The sequence below is a fragment of the Heteronotia binoei genome, chromosome 8 (genome assembly GCF_032191835.1).
Source record: "Heteronotia binoei isolate CCM8104 ecotype False Entrance Well chromosome 8, APGP_CSIRO_Hbin_v1, whole genome shotgun sequence".
In the NCBI taxonomy this organism is placed as follows: domain Eukaryota; kingdom Metazoa; phylum Chordata; class Lepidosauria; order Squamata; family Gekkonidae; genus Heteronotia; species Heteronotia binoei.
The window spans coordinates 119,941,767-119,964,485 of record NC_083230.1 but is presented as its reverse complement, the minus strand read 5'-3'; the positions used below and the strand labels follow the sequence as shown (position 1 = coordinate 119,964,485).

Genomic DNA, 22,719 nt, shown 5'->3' with positions numbered 1-22,719 from the left:
TCAGCACAGCCATCCTGACTGCACAGCCATTACTTTGAAACACAATCACCATGCCCAATTTACACATTAAATCTCTTCCCAATAGGGAGGTGCCTGAATCAGGCATCCAAAGGAACCCATGTAGCTCCACACCTGCCCTTCCTGGGCATTGAACTCGAAGGGGTTTCAAAATAGGCACAGAAGCCTCACTGTTTTCTATTTCCACAATTTTACAATGCCTTCCCACACAACTTTCCAGAGTTTCAAATTTCCCTGCCTCCAACATTCCTTCTGACACAACATTTGTATACATTCTTCACTCCTTGCTCCTGAATCCACCAAAAATTCCACATCTATACCTAACTCACCCATCCTTAAAGTTAACAAAGGCTCGGCTAAGGGGGGACTAACTACCAGACAGCCCTGAACCCCCCATTCCTAATCCTCATAACACCTTGCCTGCCTCACCAATTCTTCTGTTTCAACCCCCGTCCTTGCTCCCTCTTCACGATTCACCCCCTCTTCTCTGCTCTCCTGTCTCTGCAAACCTGGGTTTTGTGACCCCTGTCTCATGACTACATTCAAAAGCCCTTCATACCAAATTCTGACACATATTTAAACTTCCTCATATCAACACCTTTTTCAGACACTGAGAGTGTCAGCTCTAGTTTTTAATACCATTATTTCATTCTAATAGGGTTAGAATGTATTAAGAGGACTTTTAATACAGTCCTCTTGTATTTCAGAATGGCAAAAGAGTTGGTTTACCCGGGCATCTGCTCTCCAGGACTGGACAAACAGATGCTTCTAATACAGTAGAAATCTACCTATTAACTAAACCAAACAAACAAAAAAAATTATCCTTCTTAGAATAGTAATCTAATTTACTAAGCATCCCCAATTTATTTAAAGTTCACCCTTTCTAATATTACACAGTGGAAGCCAATGTAATCAATATAATGACACAGAGACCTAGTGCAACTGAAATTCTGCTCTGAAACCAAGCCATAATTTTTCCTCTCCAAAATTTGCCTAATCCTTTTAAGCAACCACTAATGTCAGTGAAAAATTACCTCTATATCATAAATTAAATATTGTAAAGTAATGTTTCTTGCAGCCTTTTAAAATCTATTTCCAGTCAGATTTTTATGCCTATAACACTTGCATTCCTGGATGCATTCTCCCAGAATAGCACCCTCACACCCATCATTTACAAACTGCAAGCTGTAAGAGGGCTGTCCTCTCCACAAACTTTTATTTGTATCCTGCCCTCCCCGCAAGGGCAGACTAAGGGCGGCTTCCATACCCCTGCCATTCTCTCCTGTATTGCACTGCATCTTGCAGGGCAGTCCAATCCATTGCGTTTTAAATCTCCTCTCCTTCCTAAATCTGCACCATAACTGTCTTCATTTCCTTGCAATAATTTTTCCGTGCCTCTACCATTAATCCAGTCTGCAATTTCTTTCTGGGTTTCTCTGTTCCAGAAGGTGGAACTTCAATACTGCACACCCCTGTGATTTCCCAAAAGCCTTGTGAAAACTTACAAGTCTTTCTTTATTCCAAATCCTGTTCCTTTCTCCTGCTCACTTCTCTCCATGCCAGTTCCTCTACGAGATTTTAACCAAAGGCCCTTCAAATCTTTGCAGCTTCTTTTGAATGTCTGGATAGGCTATGGCATTAAACTGTAATTTGAGTGTGGCTGCATTCCTTTCCCCTCCAGACATTCAACTGCACCTTCCCCCTTTTCTGTGGGTGTTTGTAAATCTTAGTCAGCCGGTATTGCATCTGGAACAGCGCAGCTCGCTGCTGTTCTTGCCCCATTTTCTTTCCTCCAAATTTCCTTTTGCTTTTATGTATGTGATCCCTGCCAGGTAATCTGAGCTGGTTAGTGGGACCTTACCCCAATTGGTCTCCCATAGACACTTACCTAAGGGGGGGGCATTCTTTAATTTTTCTTTTTCTCTGGCTTTAATAATTCGCCGGGTGTCACGAGCTGGGGCCAGGCCAGGCGAAGTCCAGGGGCAGTCCAAGGTCTGTAACCGGTGAGCAAGAGTGTCCAAGGTGCCAAAGCCAAATCGTTGTCCAGGTATCGTAGGTCAGAGGTTCAGAAGCCGTAGTCAGGGGGTCCAGAAGTCAAGCCAAGGTCAGGAGCTCCAAAGTCAAAAGCCGAAGTGGATGCTAGGACATCAGGTAGATGACTAGTTGCTTCCACAAAGCCTCCTCCCAAAGCCTACAGCTATATAGCCCTCTGCTGGCTGTTGCCCATTTGGGCTAATTGCTGGCTCAGAGAGGCAGCCAGGATCCTGTTGCAACTCAAGCATCCTTGCTCTTAGAAGGGCCAGAATCCTCTCAAAACTCAGGGCTCAGGGAACGTCTTGCTTGTGAGCGTGCCGCCCTCCTCCGATCCCTGAGGTCCTGACGGAGGCGGTCACGCACACGCGCCACCTGAGAGGGCGAGGCAGGGGGGCTGGGATCTTCTCCAGCAGGAGGCAGGGGCACTGGTGCAGGTGGCAGGGGCACAGTTTCTGCTGCAGGCTCAACTTCCTCTACAGGGTCCCCAGCACCCATGACACCGGGGCTCTCTCTCTCCTTGTGTAGAAAAAATAATTTTCAACTCTTTTCAATCTCCGCCTCTTTGTAAGAGGGGAGACGACTCTGCTTTCCCACCTAAGGTGGCCACTATCTCGCCTACAGGAGAGGGGGGTGGGCAGCCACAGCCACTTCGTCCTTCTCCCCCTCCTTTTTTTCCTTTCCCTCCTCTCCTTGCACGGGAGCAGATGGGTTTATATATTTTCTAAAGGGTCAAATGAAGACATTTTCTGATTGTTTTTGTTCAGGTTTCTCCCAGGCCACCTTAAGGAGGCTGGGGAGCAATAGCCGTCTAATGAAGGCTATTCACAGCAAAATGTACGGAGCTTCCTTTCCCACCCTGGGGCTAGGCTCCTGTTCCAAATATAAACGATGAATCTCATATGCCTGTGTTGTTTTACAGGAACCCTATTTTGTGGCCACCTTAAGTGGCCCAATATCAAAATACAGCCATACAATAATTCATAATCAAACCATTCACTCAGGGGCCTCAAACCCCAATTGGAGAGTAGTCTTTCCGATGGACTATCTCGAGGAATTCCTGACTCTGGCCTCTCCAAAGTCTGGGCGTCCCCAACCGAATTCCCATTTCCTTTATCCTTAGACGTCTTATTTTCAGGGGACTCAAAACCCCAATCCTCATTCCTCTTTACCTTAGACGTCTTATTTTACCATCCCATTACCAAAAGGACTCTCACACACACACCATCCAGTCTTTAACACACTTATCTCCTCCCAAGCAATATCTAACAGAGTTGCTGTTCCAAAAATACTCACTCAGTGTATCAGGATGTCCTGGGGCCGTCTTCAACCTTGGACTGAGCGTCTCTAGTGGTGGGTTCTTGGAAAAGGGGTGCCATACTACAACCAGCAATGCCAGACAGCCAAAAAAAATGGCCAGGGCGCCCTTCTGGGATTGCAGAGGCAGCATGCTCACCCCAATTCCAACAGACTCAGGGGCCCGGCCCAATAGGGCTTCTTTTACATCCCACTTCTGACACCAGAAATTGTTAACCGGTTTTGGAGGCCAGGGGGCCCTCGACCTCTTAACAATCACCAGTCAGAGACATTTGCTCAGAAGTCCAAAGATTTAGTTGTAAGAAAAAGAAGAAGAAGCAGCATTTGCAAATGGGGAGAAAGATTTCAGGCTCAGCTGAGTCCTTTTCTCTCTCTCCGTCTTGTTAACATAAGCTGCTGGTTTTTAAAACATTACCAACGCAAAGAAAAAAAACAACCCCCCCTCCTTTCTCTTCCTGAGGCCAAAAACCGGCCAAAAGGACTCACATTCTGACTCCCGAGCGCAAAAGAAAACATTTCCCCCTCCCTTCCTTACATGAAAGCACAGACAGGTACTGAGCACATTACCTCATTTTGCTTAATTTGCTAGGGCCTCTTCTGCCCAGCTAGATAGATAACGCTTCCCACCCTAGCAAACTCTCCCTTGCATAAACTTTTCACCTTTGCAGTTGTCCAGGCAACTACACTTTTTCCCAGATCAGAGCCAAACTCCCTATTAGCAATATAAAGCAAAAGTTCTAACATATATCAATAATATGTGTAATATATATATACATTTGGGGCTTTTCTGAATGAGCCAGACCTTTGGCCTTAATTATTCCAACAATGGTAATGGGTTTTTGGGTGTGGAGGTTTGCATGCATATAAGCAGGGCTATTGGTCCCGCCAGACAGTTCTATTCCTATCTCACTATGCTGAATCAGTGAATAAAGAGCTGGATTCACTATCTCTTGGGCGTCCTCATGCTTTGAACCCAGTACATTTTAAGTTCAATCCTGTTTGTCACAACCTTGCTCCTGGCTCTACCCCCAAAGACTTCACCCCCAAAGTCCCCAGATATTTCTTGAGTCAGACCTGGCAACCCTAACATCTAAGCCATAGGTTGTGTTTTCCTCCCACATTCTCCAGGGAACTTGGGGTTTAAGCACCGCCTCCCACACTTTGCCCCATCCCATGGCATAGGTTAGGCCAGGGATGGCTAAATTGTGGTTAGCAACACACATTTTGTGTTGCTCTTCTCCCTATGTTTCTTCTCCCTATGAAGAAAGATTGAAACGCTTGGGACTCTTTAGCTTGGAGAAACGTCGACAGCGGAGTGACATGATAGAGGTTTACAAGATAATGCATGGGATGGAGAAAGTAGAGAAAGAAGTACTTTTCTCCCTTTCTCACAATACGAGAACTCGTGGGCATTCGATGAAATTGCTGAGCAGACAGGTTAAAACGGATAAAAGGAAGTACTTCTTCACCCAAAGGGTGATTAACATGTGGAATTCACTGCCACAGGAGGTGGTGGCGGCCACAAGCATAGCCACCTTCAAGAGGGGTTTAGATAAAAATATGGAGCAGAGGTCCATCAGTGGCTATTAGCCACAGTGTGTGTGTGTGTATATTATATAAAATTTTTTGGCCACTGTGTGACACAGAGTGTTGGACTGGATGGGCCATTGGCCTGATCCAACATGGCTTCTCTTACGTTCTTATGCTCTTGAAACCACTGCCTGTCAGCTGGCTTGGAGAAGGCATTTCTCTCTTTAAATCGCTTCTCCAAGCTAAACCAGGTGGTGGCTTGGAGAATGCATTTCAAGTTAAAAGTTGCTTTCTTTCCACCTCTCCCTCCCACATCCATTTCTCTTCCTAATTCCCTCCCTCCCTCTTGTCTTGTGGCTCTCAAACCTCTGATGTTCTTGTCTTGCAGCTCTCAAACATCTGACATTGATGTGGCTCTTACGTTAAGCAAGTTTGGCCACCCCTGGGTTAGGCTAAGAGAAGACATCTGGTCAGCCTGTAAGCTTCATGTTTGAGTGAGCATAGACCATGGGTGTTTTAATGTCTTCTGAGTAAGGTATTCACCAAATCAGCGGTCGTTTTGTAGAAAAACAGGTAGTGGAGTTCATCCAGGGATTGTTATGCAGCTGCACATAGTATTCAATGCACAAGGAGGTGGAACTCTCAAAAAGCTGCGCTCCTGTGAACTCCCACTGAATCTGAGGCATGCACCAAACAGATTTTGTATCTACTTTGGCCCCCTTTCTTGGTTTCATACTTGTATTGAAAAACCTGTTCCTTTTTTTTGTTACGTGGAGGTTTCAGCCTGGGTTCTAGTTTGTCACTCGAACACCTGCACCACGGAAGTTTCCTGGAAGGTGGCTTGAACTTTACTGTGTTTATTAGGTGCTAAGTCAGGCATAATGTCAGCAGCCTTGGTGAACTTTGGTCATGTTGCTAGTTTTGTCATTTGTACGGGTGAGCATATGGCCGGTGCTCCGCGGCCTGCACTGGCTGCCTATGGAGTGCTGGATCTGTTTCAAGGTGTTAAGTCTTGACTTTTAAAGCCTCACGTTGCCTGGGACCAGGATACCTGCAGGGGGCCGTCTCTTCCTGTATATGCCCTGGAGGTCGCTTCGTTCAGCCTCCCAAGGTAGGCTGACTGTCCCCGGCCCAAGAGATGTCCGTTTTGCCTCTACCAGGGCCAGATCCTTCTTGGTCCTGGCCCCCAACCTGGTGGAATCAGCTCCCTATGGAGATCCGGGCCTTACCTGACTTGTTTGCCTTTCGTAGGGCCAGTAAAACAGAGCTGTTCCGCCAGGTTTTCAGGTGAGGCAGCGGGCATCTATCCATTAGATTGGTTGGCCTCCCCTACTGTACTATCCTACTGCGGTGATTGGCTGTACTGTCCTGCTACACCATCTTATTATACTGCCCTGCTGGATCATCCTGTTGTACTGAATATTGTAATTGGTTTTTATTGTCATGCTGTTGTGATTTTATGGTGATTTTATTATTTATGTTGTACTCTGCTCTGAGCCCCTATGGGAGAAGATGATATTGGATTTATATCCCGCCCTCCACTCCAAATCTCAGAGTCTCAGAGCGGCTCACACTCTCCTTTATCTTCCTCCCCCACAACAGACACCCTGTGAGGTGGGTGGGGCTGAGAGGGCTCTCACAGCAGCTGCCCTTTCAAGGACAACTCCTACAAGAGCTATGGCTAACCCAAGGCCATGCCAGCAGGTGCAAGTGGAGGAGTGGGGAATCAAACCCGGTTCTCCCAGATAAGAGTCTGCACACTTAACCACTACACCAAACTGGCTCTCTGGACTGGGCAGAATATAATAAGCAAATAGTAATAATAACAGTAATAAATTTATTGTTGTTACAGAGTTAATTTGTAACTGCATGCATTCAGTGCCCCCCGGATGGGTAATCTGTCCAGCAAGCCCTTTTTAACACTCCTAAGATGGCTACGTTTGCTGTCTTATAAGTTAATAAGTTAGAGAAACATTGTTTTTGTGTGCAAAAGTCTCTGATGGTCCTTTTATTTCCTGTACATTGATGTTAAATCTTCTTAACGCCATCAGGGTCCTTTGCAGATAAACCTCATACCATCTGGGGTTCCAAAAACCCTAGCACAAACTTCTCCTGTTGAACATGGGTGACTTTAACAGTTTGACACATAAAGGAATGTCAAAGTAAGCAAAGGAGAAGAAACTTTTCACTTTTTAAAAAAAGAGATATTATTAGTAAAGCACATTGTTTTAGCGCAGGGGTGTCAAACTCATTTGTTATGAGGGTCGGATCTGACGTAAATGAGGCCTTGTTGGGCCGGGCTGCACCATAACGGGCCCAGCCGTGTGTGTACCTATTTAATATTAGGTATCAGGGATATAAACTTTTTAAGGGATGCAAACACGACTAAAGATTTTTTTAAAAAAAAATATTAAACATGCTTAAAACATTAGCACTTGTTGGTCTTAAAGTTACTTTCTTTGTATTTCTCCCATGGGATCCAGAGAACTGGGCCAAGGAAGCTCTGGCTTTTTCCTTCTTTCTCCAGGGGACCAGGAGGGGGAGGAGCCTCAGCCAATGGAGAAAACAGAGGTTTTGCTCTGTAGCTCCTGTGAGATTGAGGAAGCCATGGTAAAGAAAGCTAAGAAGGAAGCAAGAGAGAGGGAGAAGGAAGCAGACAAGAGTCAGTTGCTTGGGGGGGGGGCTTATTCGGCCCTCGGGCTGCATGTTTGACACCCCTGTTTTAGTGGCCTTGCTTTTTCCTGGCCATTGACTTAGAAGTCATGGTGGAGCTTTGAATTAACAAGTGGGCTGTAGTCCAGAAGCTTATGCCACAATCAGGGTTTTATCATTATTATTTTTAGGTTGCCCGTAAGCCTCTTAGCATATTGTAGTTGTCCAAATGATAAACATGGCTATTGTGAAACTGGTCAAAATGAAATGTAAAATTATTGTCTGGACATGCACAAAAACTGTCATTCCGGTATCTTAGTCCAAGGGTGGCCAAACTGTGGCTCAAGAGCCACATGGAGCAGAGGACCATTAGTGGCTATTAGCCACAGCGTATTGTTGGAACTCTCTGTCTAAGGCAGTGATGCTCTGTATTCTTGGAGCTTGAGGGGGCACAGTGGGAGGGCTTCTAGTATCTTGGCCCCACTGATGGACCTCCTGATGGCTCTTGGTTTTTTTGGCCACTGTGTGACACAGAGTGTTGGACTGGATGGGTCATTAGCCTGATCCAACATGGCTTCTCATGTTCTTATGTGACACAGAGTGTTGGACTGGATGGGCTATTGGCCTGATCCAACATGGCTTCTCTTATGTTCTTATGTGACACAGAGTATTGGACTGGATGGGTCATTGGCCTGATCCAACATGGCTTCTCTTAAGTTCTTATGTGACACAGAGTGTTGGATTGGATGGGCCATTGGCCTGATCCAACATGGCTTCTCTTATATTCTTATGTGATACGAAGTGTTGGACTGGATGGGTCATTGGCCTGATCCAACATGGCTTCTCTTATGTTCTTATGTGACACAGAGTGTTGGACTGGATGGGCCATTAGCCTGATCCAACATGGCTTTTCTTATGTTCTTATGTGACACAGAGTGTTGGACTGCATGGGCCATTGGCCTGATCAGGCCAATGACCCATCCAGTCCAACACTCTGTGTCACACAGTGGCCAAAATACAGGTGCCCTCAAGATGTCCACCAGCAGGGCCATAAGAACATAAGAGAAGCCATTTTGGATCAGGCCAATGGCCCATGCAGTCCAACACTCTGTGTCACTCAGTGGTCAAAACACAGGTGCCCTCAAGATGTCCACCAGCAGGGCCATAAGAACATAAGAGAAGCTATTTTGGATCAGGCCAATGGCCCTTCCAGTTCAACACTCTGTGTCACACAGTGGCCAAAAACCCCAAGTGATTTGAAAGGCTACCAAAATATACAAGAAATTGCAAGGATGTTACAAGTGGAATGATGAGCTTTTATTTTCTCATATTTTTAATTGTGTGTGTGTGAGATTTTAAAAATCTGACAAGTTCTTTCTCCCCCCCCCCCCCCGGTCATCTGCAGCTAGAAGCCTCCTACGCGTGCCTTGAACTACCATGACATCATGGCAAGATTTCGCAGGAGAACGTGCATCGTTTTGTTGCTTTTTATTTTATTTATTTGCTCCATAATGATGGCTTTAAAGACTCTGAGACCTGAAAGTGCTGGATTTGGAGATCCGTTTGGTCTTGGCCTCTTACCAGACTTTCAACAACAAACCACACACGTTAAAAAAAAGTCCAGTGTGCAGAACGGAGCCAAAGAACATAGCATCGCACACACCAAAAATTTGCACGGTTTAACAATGAATTTGAAAACTCCTGTGGTTCCAATAGGAAAACTGGAACAGAACCTTCCTTCTCCTAATTATGATTTCCACGTGTTTTACTATAGTTGGTTTGGAAATCCACAGTTTGATGGGAAATATATTCACTGGAATCATCCATTGCTGACGCACTGGGATCCCAAAATTGCAAGCGGTTATCCAAAAGGAAGACACAGCCCTCCAGAAGACATTGGATCAAGCTTCTATCCAGAACTTGGGCCTTATAGCTCCAAAGACCCTTCAGTCATAGAATCTCACATGAAGCAGATAAGCTCAGCTTCTGTTGGTAAACCGGCATTTTTGTTTTATAACTAGGATAACATTAATTTATTAGATTTCAGACATTTCCTAGTGCCCAGGGACAAGAGTTTTGTGGTATTGGTGTCAGTGGAGTGAGGTGGATGCGGAAAGGAAGGTAGTTGAGGCTAAGGTTAGAACACTTGAAGAGATGGTGAAGATCCAGGGGAGGTGAAGGAGATGGTGGGGGATCCGGGGGAGGTGAAGGAGATGGTGGGGGATCCGGGGGAGGTGAAGGACTGAATTTTCATATTGTTAGAATTTACTTGCCAGAACTGTCATATCCCTAATTGTGCATTAAAATTAAGAGATAATTAGAATTAAGGGATGATTGGTTTATTTATTCCCAGCTCTGTTGTTGTTCAGTCACACAGTCAAGTCCGAGACCCCATGAACCATGTCACGCCAGACCCTCCTGTCTTCCACCATCCTCCGAAGTCTGCTCAAATTCATGTTAGTTCCTTCAGTAACACTGTCCAGCCATCTCCTCTTTTGCCATCCCCTTCTTCTTTGGCCTTCTGTCTTTCCCAGCATCAGGGTCTTCTCCAGCGAGTGCTCCCTTCTCATTGAGTGGCCAAAGGATTTGAGCTTCAGCTTCAGCATCTGACCTTCCAGGGAACAGTCTGGGTTGATTTCCCATAGGACTGGCTGATTTGATCTTCTTGCAGTCCAAGGGACTCTCAAGAGTCTTCTCCAGGGAGTGCTCCTTTCTCATTGGGTGGCCAAAGTATTTGAGTTTCAGCTTCAGCATCTGACCTTCCAGGGAACAGTCTGGGTTGATTCCCCTTAGGACTGGCTGATTTGATCTTCTTGCAGTCCAAGGGACTTGCAAGATTCTTCTCCTCTGGTAACTAGCTAAATACGACATTGTGATGCCTGGGCCAAAAAGGTCACCTATGAGAATGAGACGTGTCCTGAAGCAAGCAATACATTAATCAATGGTGTAGAAGCAAGGGTGTCAAAAGTAATTCATGAGGCTGGATCTGACATAACTAAGACCTTTGCAGGCTGGGCCATGTGTATCATAAAATGTAATGCCAGGTAGTGGAGATACAAACTTTATAAAGGACACGAACACAAGTAAAGATTTAAAAAATAAGATTATATTGGATGTATATCCCGCCCTCCACTCAGAGTCTCAGAGCGACTCACAATCTCCTATATCTTCTCCCCCCACAACAGACACTCTGTGAGGTGGGTGGGGCTGAGAGGGCTCTCACAGCAGCTGCCCTTTCAAGGACAACTCCTACGAAAGCTATGGCTAACCCAAGGCCATTCCAGCAGGTGCAAGTGGAGGAGCGGGGAATCAAACCTGATTCTCCCAGAAAAGAGTCCGCACACTTAACCGCTACACCAAACTGGCTCTCAAAACGAAGACAAAACTTGCTTAAAGTATTAGCAGTCTTGCAATATTGTGGTCAGTATCAAAGCAAGCTGTCTCCCCCCACACCCAAGAGAAGAGCCTCAGCCAGTGGAGAAAATAGAGGCTTTGCTCTGCAGCTCCTGTGCGATTGAGACACAAAGCAAGCTATGGCACAGAAAGAAGCAAGAGAGAGGGAGAAGGAAGCAGACTTGCTCGCAGGCGTGATGGGAGGCCTCGGGAGGCCTGTTCGAGCCCATGGTCTGCATGTTTGACACCCCTGATGCATCAGTTTGCAGACTCGTTTCCAAAAGCCAATAAAGCTAGCCCAATACATTATGTAAGGACCAATGAACACTTTTGCAGTACGAGAACAGAAATGGCTTTTTTGCTGAGGGTAGGCACTTAATTATTAGCTTATTATTGATTAAATATGTGTTTTGTCCATTAGGAGTATTGGCTCTTTCTTGGTATCCACCTGGTATGAACGATGAGAATGGAGAACCTAATGATGGCTTGGTGCTTACTATTTTGGATATTGCACACAAGTACAAGCTAAAGGTATGGTATCTGAACTTAGACTGGGGGCAGGCTATAAACAGTATTTGTTTTGCAGTTTAATGATGATACGTAGATTTTAGTGTACATAATATAGTGGGTTCAGTGCATGGAAGAGCAAGGTGGAAGTGATTATCAGCTCTTGATTAAGAACAGCATAAGGTAGCCTACACTCCAAGACTGCAATGGGGCCAACAGGGTCAACTATATATACACATCAGGGTTCCAGTGCAAGCACACTATTGGACCATTCAAACCAGTGAGGACCCGTGATTGGAGGAGGGCAAGGGCAGCAGGGATTTGGATCCTCCTGCCCTTTGTTCCTCAGTCCCCAAGCTCTGTAGGGGAGGGACGGCGGCTCAGGGGTAGAGCATCTGCTTGGTAAGCAGAAGGTCCCAGGTTCAATCCCCGGCATCTCCAACTAAAAGGGTCCAGGCAAATAGGTGAGAAAAACCTTAGCCTGAGACCCTGGAGAGCCGCTGCCAGTCTGAGTAGACAATACTGACTTTGATGGACCAAGGGTCTGATTCAGTATAAGGCAGCTTCATATGTTCATATATAAATGTTCATAAGGCTCCAATGAGCCAGGCAGGAACACCCAATTCAGTTCTCACTTGAGTCCACATACATAACATCCCTCCTCCCTAGTTCGCAAGCCTCAACACATAGTCCTTCAAGTAAGCAGGCCTGCGGTGCTCCCGCGTCGACCGCCTGGGCGCCAGAGCGGGCCAGCGGTGCAGCAGCAGTAGTTTCAGGTGGCCGGAGAGGCCGGTGATGGGGGGATTATTCCAGCTGATGATTTAGAGCCCACAGACGTCTAGCTCTGACGGAAGGCTGGGGGTCGGATCCTCTGCTGTGGCTGCCGGTTCGGCGGCTGTAGGGGCTGAGGTGGCAGGCAGGTCCTGTGGGGTGTCGTAGCCCTCAATCTCGTCCCCAGCCACTTCCCATGACCACAACTGGTCGATGTGATGCCACATCGTGAACCCGCCCTCAGTTACAACCTCATATGTGACCGACCCTAACACCCTGGAGACTGGGGCCGGAATCCATGCTGGACCAGTCCCAAAGTCCCTTGCATACACAAAATTCCCCGTATCAAACCCCTTGGGGGCACAGACTGCTTCAGGCACCTCTTGCAGGTCTGGGCTCGATCTGGGTGCATGTGGTCTAGGAGTTGCCGGCCCATGAGGAGTTCGGCCAGACTGCAGCCAGTGGCTGTGCTGGGGATAGTATGCTGGGTCAGCAGGTACTCTGCGAGGCGGGCCTCCCAATCCCCTTAGATGATGCGGCGAAATGACTCTTTGGTGGACCGCACCATCCTTTCTGGAGTTCCCCTAATGTGAATGCCATCCCATTGTCTGAGACGAGGATGTCCGGCAACTCGTGGGTGGCGAAAACACTGCAGAGGACAGCAGTGGCGGCCTGGGAGGAGGTGGATGCCGCAGGGACTATCTCGAGTCACTTGGAGTGGGAGTCCACTATGAGGAAAAATATCTGTCCCTGGAAGGGCCCCGCGAAGTCCAGGTGCAGATGAAGCCAAGGGTTGTGCGTGGATTCCCTCTGCAACCCAAGACTCAATGGTGGCGTTGACCCCGGGACACCAGACATAGCTGTGGGCTAAGGCCTTCATCCGCACGATTTCCGGGTGGGCGTCGTGCAGTGCGGTGAGGACTCCGCCGCAGGGGCAGGGTCACCACCACCCTACTCCCGCACAACGAGCAGCCTTTATGCACCGACATTTCGTCCCGACGGGACGCGAATGCTGCAAACTTCGAGCCCACCCGGCCCGTGGGCCATCCCCTTCGCACCCAGTTCAAAACTCTGGAGAGGATTTTGTCCCTGGCTGAACAGCGAGCAATATCCTTGTCACGCACTAGGCGGTCCGGAAGGGACTCCAGCAGCATAATCCCCGGATGGCAGCAGTAGCTGGCTCAAGCCAAAAAAAAAAAAAACCACACAAAGAGGTCTAAAGCAATCTCTGGCTGTGTTGGTTTTACTCTGGAAGAAATCCCCAAGGTTACTATACAGTAACACCCCCTTCCCAGTAGCTGTAAACTCACGCTTGGTTATTTAGTGCTGTTGCATTCCTTGCTTATTTTTGTTAATCCAAAGAGAAGAAAATAGGTTGTACTGACCTCAGCTTGTGTGCCACTAAGTTGGTAATGTACTTTTTTAAAACCACCTGTCCAATTTTTTTTACTTTGCAGGTCACATTCCATATCGAGCCTTACAAAGACAGAGACGACCGCAGCATGTACAACAACGTCAAGTACATCATAGACAAGTAAGCAGTTTCTGAAGAAAGATTTCAACACGCCTGATGGTCATTATGCCATTATCAGTTAAGCTTGAAACTCTCAAATAGCTACATTTCCTATTGATACAGCCTCATGGATTTGCTTCGGTTTTGTCTTAAGAGATTTGAGAAGTCTGCTAATTATCTGACGCAAGAGATGAAATCGTGGTTTGAGTTGAATGTAACTTGGGATGTTGAATATTCGCATATGCAGAAAAAACTATTGAAGTTAGGTTTAGGGGTATTGGATTTATATCCCGCCCTCCCCGCTGGAGGAGGCTCAAGGTGGCTCATAACCAGTAAAATCAAAACAATTCACATTACTTATAAGTTAAAAATAAAACCGTTAAAACAGTCTGGCGCTAGTATCAGTTAACGTTGTTTCATTGCAGATGGCGTTCAGTATATTAGATGTCATTCCCCTACTACCATTTCAGTCCTTCCAGATCAATTAAAGGCCAGCTGGAATATTGTCTTACAGGGAGGAACAGGGCGAGGTCCCGCAAGGCCCTAACTTCTTCCAGCAACTGATGCCACCAGTAGGGGGCAGCAATCGAGAAGGCTCTCTAGTGGGACTTTAATCTTGCCTCTATCGGCTTGGGGATCACTAAAAGATTTTGCGTCCCAGATCTACGTACCCTCTGGGGAACTTGTGGGGAGAGACGGTCCCGAAGGTAAACAGGTCCTCGGCCATATAGGGCTTTAAAGGCGATAACTACGGTAGCACCTTGTAGCGAATCCGGTATACTATTGGCAGCCAGTGCAGTTCCCGCAGCTCTGCTGTATGAGCTCCGACTTGGGGAGCCCCAATAACAGCCTAGCCGCTGCGTTCTGCACTAGCTGCAGTTTCCGGGTTTGAGACGGGGGCAGCCCCATGTAGAGGGCATTACAGTAGCCCAGACTTGAGGTGACCATTGCATGGATCACAGTTTGCCATGTCACAGTGCTTGAGGAAGGGAACCATCTGCCTCACCTGCCTAAGATGGAGAAAGGCAGATTTGGCAGTGGCTGCTCTCTGGGCCTCCATTGTCAAGGACAATTGTATATCAGTTCGGGGTTTTTGGTTTTCGAGACATCATAAAACTATTGCTTACTATGATTTTTTTTTGTCTGTTTGTTTTATAGATACGGAGATCATCCAGGTTTTTATAGACATAAAGTTAGTACAGGTAGAACCTATCCTATGTTTTATGTTTATGATTCTTATATCACCATCCCTGAAATGTGGGCAAACGTGCTCACGGTATCAGGATCCCAGAGTATACGCAATACACCATATGATAGCTTATTCATTGCCCTTCTCGTAGAAGAAAAACATAAGCACGAAATCCTCAGAAGCGGCTTTGATGGAATTTATACCTACTTTGCAACAAATGGCTTCTCTTACGGCTCAAGCCATCATAACTGGCCCAGTCTGAAAACCTTTTGCGATAAGAACAATCTAGTGTTTATTCCAAGTGTGGGCCCAGGTTATATCGATACCAGCATCCGGCCATGGAACAATCACAACACCCGGAACCGTGTGAATGGGAAATACTATGAGACCGCATTCAGTGCCGCACTTCTAGTACGACCTGAAATAATTTCCATCACCTCTTTTAACGAATGGCACGAAGGGACTCAGATTGAAAAAGCCGTCCCAAAGAAGACTGGAAAGACCGTTTATCTAGACTATCAACCACATAAACCAAATATTTATCTGGAGCTTACTCGCAAGTGGTCTGAAAAATACAGCCAGGAAAGAGAACAGTGGCTTACGTGAAATACTACTGTGTTTGTTTTCTTAATTGAGTCACTTCCCTAAGGAACACTTCGCACTGTGTCGCATACGTTATGAAAGTTTTTACTTGTCCACTATTCTGTATCTTCATTAAAGAACTGTTTTGCTTTTAAGGAGTAAAGGTGACAATGCCAAGCAATATTAGCTCCTTGGATTCTTACACAGCATCTTGAGAATAAATTTGAAGCGCTGAATGCTATATTAATACTCCGGATTAGTACGAGTTCCCTGTCTAGAATATTTTATTGTTAATTCAAGGAGAGCGATGTGGAACTTGGACTTTCCCCCAAACAACTGTGTAGGTCTGAAAGCAACAGGGGTTCAGAATTTCCCCATTTCTGAGGGGGAAAAAACAAGAAAACTGCATCCCCCAAGAAGCTTCTTCAAAAAAGTAAGCAGACTTCCAGAACAGCCACTCCTAGTGCGGTATGTGAGCTGGAAACAAATGAAAACCGATTATTGTGCATATATGAGTCTTTCAGTGCTTTAGGTCAGGGGCCTTGGAACAACTGTGATCAACTGTCTACAGCCATCATTTCTTAAAGATCAATGTATATGTTGTGCATGAAACAGTGTTTGGTAAACTGCAGACTCTCTTAAGACTTCCTGTTCAAACATAATTGAAATGCCTGGAAACTGTACAAGGCCAGTCTTTTCTGCCCAAAGTACATATATTTTGTATTTTTCCTAGAAGCTGAAAGATTTTTTCTTTATAATTTGCTTTATCTTACGGTAGAAAAGATGAGTGACGTGAAATTGTTAGTCATAGCTGTTAATACTTTGCTATGAATTAAGTAAGAAATGTTTAGTATTCTGATAAATTGTTCACCTCTCACCCAGCTTGTTATAATAAGCAATATTATTGTGAGCACGAATGGAGCCCTGGCCCGGGTGGCCATAATATGTGCAGGCCAGCCAGGGACACCTTGAGGGGGGAATGAATGTGTGTGTGTGCACGCGAAGCACGTGCCGCCGCAAACAGGAAGTGACGTCACTTCCAGTGACGTCAAGCCACCGCCTCCCCCCCCCTTTGATCAGCCGGCCTTCTCGCCGGCAGCCGCCCAGCCATCCCCGCCTGGCTCCGAGGGTGCGCCCGGCCGCCTTCTCCCCCGCAAGCCTAGGATCTCCGCCTGAGCGGGATTTTGGCGAACCCGGGATTTGATTGGTCCCGGGTTAGCCAACCCGTGAGGCGGGAATTTGGGGGCAGGGGCGGGACTTTCCCGGGTGGGCGGGACGATCTGGCAGTGGCCACCCTAGCCCTGGGACTGTACGAAGTTATCACAAAACGGGAAAGAGTAATATCTCTTAAGGATAAAAATAACCTTCACAAAAGAAAAATTGCTTTGCATTTTTTAAAAGAATGCTTAATAAGATTTCACTTTTTCTTTTAGAAAAAAATATTATTTTGTAACAATGTGAATTGCCAGTCATGAGAGAACTGCAGAGGTTTTTAAAAAAATAAGGTAGAAGCGTCCTTCCTTCCTGTTCATTCCCATCTGAAAAGAAAATGCTAAATACTGGGAGTAGAATATGCATGTGCACGAGACAGAAGCAAAGTCAAAGAAATGCTGATAGCACTGTGCGTGCTCAAAGTACAGTCTCTCACAGGGGCTCAGAGTGTGTTGGCAGTGACTTATATGGAAGGTTCTTCATGTTCAGTTCTTATTCGTTCATTGCATTTCTTCAGTGTATGTTCTGTTTTATGTCAAAAGTTTTCAATCAGATTGGTTTATGCTAAAATAGCTTTTTTTTAAAACCCAGTTAATTGGAAACAAAATCATTCTTCATGTGATGTTCTTAAGACTTCTTCCTAGCATGTTCATTTTTCTCATAGAGAAGACTTTTATATAGTTTTCCATTCAAACATGGTGTCCATCAGGTCAGTTTTGAAATGGCAAAACCCTGAAAGAGGGCTGTACCACCAGCGTTTCTGTGCTTTGAATCCTTCCTCAGTAATAGGTAGCAAGACATTGTGGTCACAGCTCACAGTGAGTGCCTTATGAGGTATGCAAATAAAAGTGCCTCTCTTCTGTGCTCCACTGGCATTTGTCCAAATCTTAATACAGCAGATCCTTAAGAAGAAGACTGCAGATTTATACCCCGCCCTGCTCTCTGAATCAGACTCAGAGCGGCTTACAATCTCCTATATCTCCCCCCACGGCTTACAATCTCCTATATCCTCCCCCCACAGCAGACACCCCGTGAGGTGGGTGGGGCTGAGAGGGTTCTCACAGCAGCTGCCCTTTCAAGGACAACTCCTGCCAGGGCTACAGCAGACCCAAGGCCATTCCAGCAGCTGCAAGTGGAGGAGTGGGGAATCAAACCCGGTTCTCTCAGATAAGAGAGCTATGGCTGACCCAAGGCCATTCCAGTGGCTTGAAGTGGAGGAGTGGGGAATTAAACCGGGTTCTCCCATATAAGAGTCTGCACACTGAACCACTACACCAAACTGGTTCTGATGTGTGTGTGGTGTGTATTATGCGTGCTAGCTTTTGAAGTTTTGAGACGTGTACTACATAGGTTGAAAGAAAATTTTGGCGGGGTGGAGGGGATGGTGAAGGTTATGCTGTTTTAATTTTGAGGCTTTCATCTTATGTTGTGGCCATATGCTTGAACTGATTTGACTCCCTTGGGACTATATGGATATTTCCATGATGTAAGCTGGGAAACTTGAATACCATTCCCTTGTATTCCTTCATCCTTTAGTTCATGTCTTTAATTCTGCATATTTACCACCCCATAGGTTCTGTAAATCCCTTCATTTATCAGTCACTAAAAATGTTTGCAGAGCTTATAAAATACAATCCACACTGTCCACCTGCACTGAAAATGTAAATGTAATTACATTCTGATCCAACATGGCTTCTCTCATGTTCTTATTTCCTTTACAGAGCCCCTCTATATTTAGTCATTCTGCAGAAGGTGACTATTTTGAGGCTTTAAAAAATACTTGTAAGATTACCAGAGCCATTGGCCAGTTTTATTATTTAAAAATGTTATCCCACTTCATCACTAAACTCCAAGCAGCTTTACAAATTAACTCCATCCCTTGAAGTGAGACCAGAAACAAATAAGAAACCAATGTAACTATTAAAAAATAGACATTATACAAGCAGGGAATCCATAAGAACCTGCAGGGCTCACTTCGTTTTCCCACATATCTTCCCATTTAATGTCCTCTTTCTCTCCTCCTGGCAGTCCCTGTATCTCTGCCCTTTTCTTGCTTTGTTATTGATTTGCCGCTCACCAATCGTGCTTTCTTTTATCTGCCCCCCATCTCTGGCTGTATTATTTATTCACCTTTCTCCCCAACAGGGACCCAAAACAGCTCACATCACTCTCCCCTTCCCTCCTTTTACTCTTACAATAACCCTGGAAGGTAGATTAGGCTGAGAGAGAGTGACTGACAAGCAAGCTTCCAGGGCAGACGGAGGGTTTTAATTTGACTTTCCCAGATCCTAGTTTGAAACTATGAGCACAATCAGGGCCAGCGCGTGGGAGTAGGCCAAGTAGGCAACCGCCTCAGGCTCTACTTGGCCTAGGAGCACCATGAGGCGTCCCCTCTCCCTGCGTCTGCTGCCTTCCGCCTCCCCACACCCAAAGATGCTTCCCGCGCTCAGGCTACTGGCCCGCCCCTGCTTCAAAGGGAGCCGGTGGGTTCCCTTTGAATTAGGGGAGGGCCGGGCTGAGCGCTCGCATGCGCAGCAAGAGACGGGGGAGGGGGGAACAGGCCTCGGCCTAGTAGCGCCAGAGCCCCTAGTGTCAGGCCTGATTACAATACCACCCTCTTCCTCCACCTCCGGCAGCCTCTCCCTAGGAAAACTCTGGCTAAATTATAAAGTTCATGTTATACCAGGTTTCTTTGATAAGGCGTGGTGGTCACTGCTGGGAGTGGCCAAGTTATACAAGTTGTGCGGAGGCTGCTGCTGGGCCCAGGTTAGTTGCTTGGTGTTAGGTCATCCGATTGCCTTGGCCACGCCCTAGGTAAGTTGTGCAAATTGCAACTTGGTATATTGCAACAGTGGCCGACAAGTTATTGGAGTGAATTAACCTGGGTAATATTTTCCAGATAGCGATACTAATTTTCTGTATTTGTTGCGGAAAACAAAAATATGAGGCAAGCTAAATCATAATTTTATCATTAATTACTATTTAAATTGGTTTTGAGAACTCACTATTGGCGTAACAAAAGAATCAAGGGTAAATAATAGCACAGTAGGATGGAACTCGGCCTGTATTTTTCTACTCAGCGCCTGAATTAACTTTGTTAATTTTATTGTTTTAGTAAATTCCGTTTGTTCAAGGATGATGTATGCCCTTAAATGCAATAATTAAAGTAATGGATACTTTGAGGATCTCTATTCATTTATAAATATTTAAAGGTTTCTAAATAGTCATTCCGTAAAGCCTCTTCACCACTGCTGTTTAGACATTTTATTTATCTCTTGTCGATTTAATGCTTTCTATATATGCATATTTAATATTTCATATTGCAGGTCATTAAAAATAACAACGCAAGGTTTTATAACATATTTATAAGTTTGTAATTGCAGTTCCCATTCATCATATAAAGGTTAGGAGCTGGTGTAACACAGTACATAAATAATATGGAGTGTTAATCTGAGACTTCCCTCATATGTATGTATGACTACATGCGGTGTTTGTAGGAACAAAGTGTACTGTCTTTCTGTGTGGTGGAATAACAAACGCCAATAACTTCTCTCAGAAAATCTAGCCCATGGGCCCTATGGTTAATATCGGTAACCCAATCAAAAGTTATATAAGCACAGGTTTAAAGAGTAACTCTCAAGGCCTTACTGCCTCATGGAATGAAAACCCTTGATATAAAGCCAGTTAATGTTCTTTGGGGATTTATGCCCTGATTAGATCACTTTGCAGATTTCTGATCGGTTTAAAGGCAGCTGTTCCAAGAGCCTAGTTTATGTTATTTTAATAAAATACTTAGTCTGTCTTTTTCTTCCATAGTAAGTCTTTCCTTGTACAAGGTTCTAATAAATTAAGAGCTTTAATCTCACCCACCACTATTTTAAAATTGATACTTTTTTTCTATGAGCTAAGAAATATATATTATATTACAAGAATATTGTGGTGTGCTTGATCTTAACAGTTTAACCCAGGGGATGCTGGTTTTATGAATAGATGTGTTACTGACAAAACCATGCTTCCTTTTTCTGTCAGAACTAGGTGTCTCGGCAGTCGTTTCAGTCAGTTATGTGATAAAAAAAGTTGTAAATGTCTGTATTACATGAAAGATTATTGTAATTTACTTTATCAGAAAGAGCTTTCTGCACAGTTACGTTGTGCAAACAGACTTTTTTTGTAATGTACATAGCACTGTTGATAAATGAAAGAAAAGCTGGAGGCCTCTTCTGCAGTTATGTTAAAGGTTTTAAACGTATGTACAGACATAACCACTGTAATCTGGGAAATAATAGAGGAATAACATTTTTGTGTGTGATAATGAAACTTGTATAGAATTCTGTTGTGTATAATATTAATTCTTTCTCTTCACAAAGAAGTTCTTTTGCCGATTTCATGAGAAGAGTGTTAAATAGTGCAGGAGACAAGACTGCCTCTTTTTTTGTGAAACATTTGTTAAAATATGCTGATGCTGCTTAAATCATTTTTGAAGAAGTGCTTTATTATTCTGGGTTTTATTTTGATCAGATTTCTAAAACTTGAAATGTCAAAAGGTGTCTAAAATGTCTTAGTTTGTACAGTATGATTTCAATAGAAAATGTGGTATGTTTTGCAAATTCCTTTCTGCTATATAGTTAAAAAACAAATAATAGCCAAGGTGACTCATTTGTCTTTTCTTATCAGAGAGTTCGATTGGAGGAATTCCCCCATGTAAAAATAGCTTTGTAGATAAATTAAAGTTAGGACATAAGACTGTAGAATAAGAGGCCTCAAGAATATCTTGAAGCCTTTGTCGCTTCATTAAATTTTCTTGTGGTCCAGCATTGTTCTGTTGTACTCTGTATTATGAGCCGATATGTGTACTTACCTTTTCTGACCTCTGAAGAAGACCAGTCTAGGTCGAAACACGTCAGGTCAAGTTGAGTGGGTTCCCATTGTGGTTTTATGACTGTACAAAGGATAGACGCTAATGATGTGCCCCTAAATGGTTTTAGCTTTATGTTTTAGCATGGTTTTAGCATGTATGTTGGTTTATGATTTTTTTTTACAGTTTTTTTTTAATGTTTGGCCCTTTAATTGCATATTAACCTTTCAGGTTTCTTACTTCACTTTTTGGGTTAAGTTTCTTTCCCTTCTTTGTTTTTCCTTAATTTTTATTTCTGCCAATCAAGTTTTTCTTTTTTCCTGGGTTTGCAGAACACTACACCCTAGCACTGTGTGAATATTTTCATATGGTGGGTGGGGGGGGGCATCCATTGCTGTTAGAAATCTGATATTTACTCCAACATACAAAGAAGCTGCCATTGGAAAACTGGCCGATACCTGCTATTGTTAACATTATGGGAAATAGCATACATAATTCAGTAGCTGTGACATGTATATTTTAATGTTAAGCATCCATTTGACAGCAAAAAGTGAACTGAATCTGCCTTTTTCAAAAAACGTTCATGGAACTTAATTTGAGTTTCCTACTTTATTGTCTTATTTAATAGCATACTTATATTGATATTCTTTTAATGTGTTTGTAGGAAATTTTAAATGCCATAAAACCCAGGCAATGGCTTTTAACACCGACAGTTTATTTTCACAGAATTAATGTTAATATATGAATTTATAAAAGCGCTTAAGGCACTGGTGGATTATATGATGTTTAAAAACCTTAGCCTTGGATATTTGTAAAGAAATCTGTTCTGTTGTGTCTTTCCACAGTTTAATTCCTTTCTGTAAAAGAACCACCTGTGGCTTTAGGTTTTTTACACAGTTTGGTGGGAATTTTCTTCTTGTGGATTTTCTAATAAGAATGCAGATCTGGCTGAAAAATTGCAATATATTCTTCTAAATGAGATTACTTTATGCAGTTTCAGAGAAAAATGAGTCAGAAAAGTATTGGCTATAAAACATTCTCCATTGAAAGAAAATACTTAATCTAAGAAATTCCTGAAAGGCAGTAACATTAGCGATCTCAATATAACTTAGTATTATTTTGAAGAAGATACTGGATTTATATCCCGCC

The 22,719-nt window shown here is 44.4% G+C and overlaps 1 protein-coding gene across 2 annotated transcripts in view; it reads left to right on the top strand.

The window, feature by feature from the left end:
• The window catches only part of LOC132575928 (glycoprotein endo-alpha-1,2-mannosidase-like), a 39,201-nt gene extending 22,817 nt beyond the window's left edge, over nucleotides 1-16,384 (top strand). The window contains exons 2-5 of one of the 2 annotated variants that reach the window (XM_060244615.1): nucleotides 8,954-9,540; nucleotides 11,363-11,472; nucleotides 13,677-13,753; nucleotides 14,891-16,384. In XM_060244615.1, the coding sequence (XP_060100598.1) occupies nucleotides 8,994-9,540; nucleotides 11,363-11,472; nucleotides 13,677-13,753; nucleotides 14,891-15,527 (1,371 nt within the window). In that variant the 5' untranslated portion in view covers nucleotides 8,954-8,993 and the 3' untranslated portion in view covers nucleotides 15,528-16,384. The remainder of the gene's footprint in view (nucleotides 1-8,953; nucleotides 9,541-11,362; nucleotides 11,473-13,676; nucleotides 13,754-14,890) is intronic. The other variant, XM_060244614.1, reaches the window with a different exon arrangement.
• The last annotated feature ends 6,335 nt before the right edge of the window (nucleotides 16,385-22,719 follow it).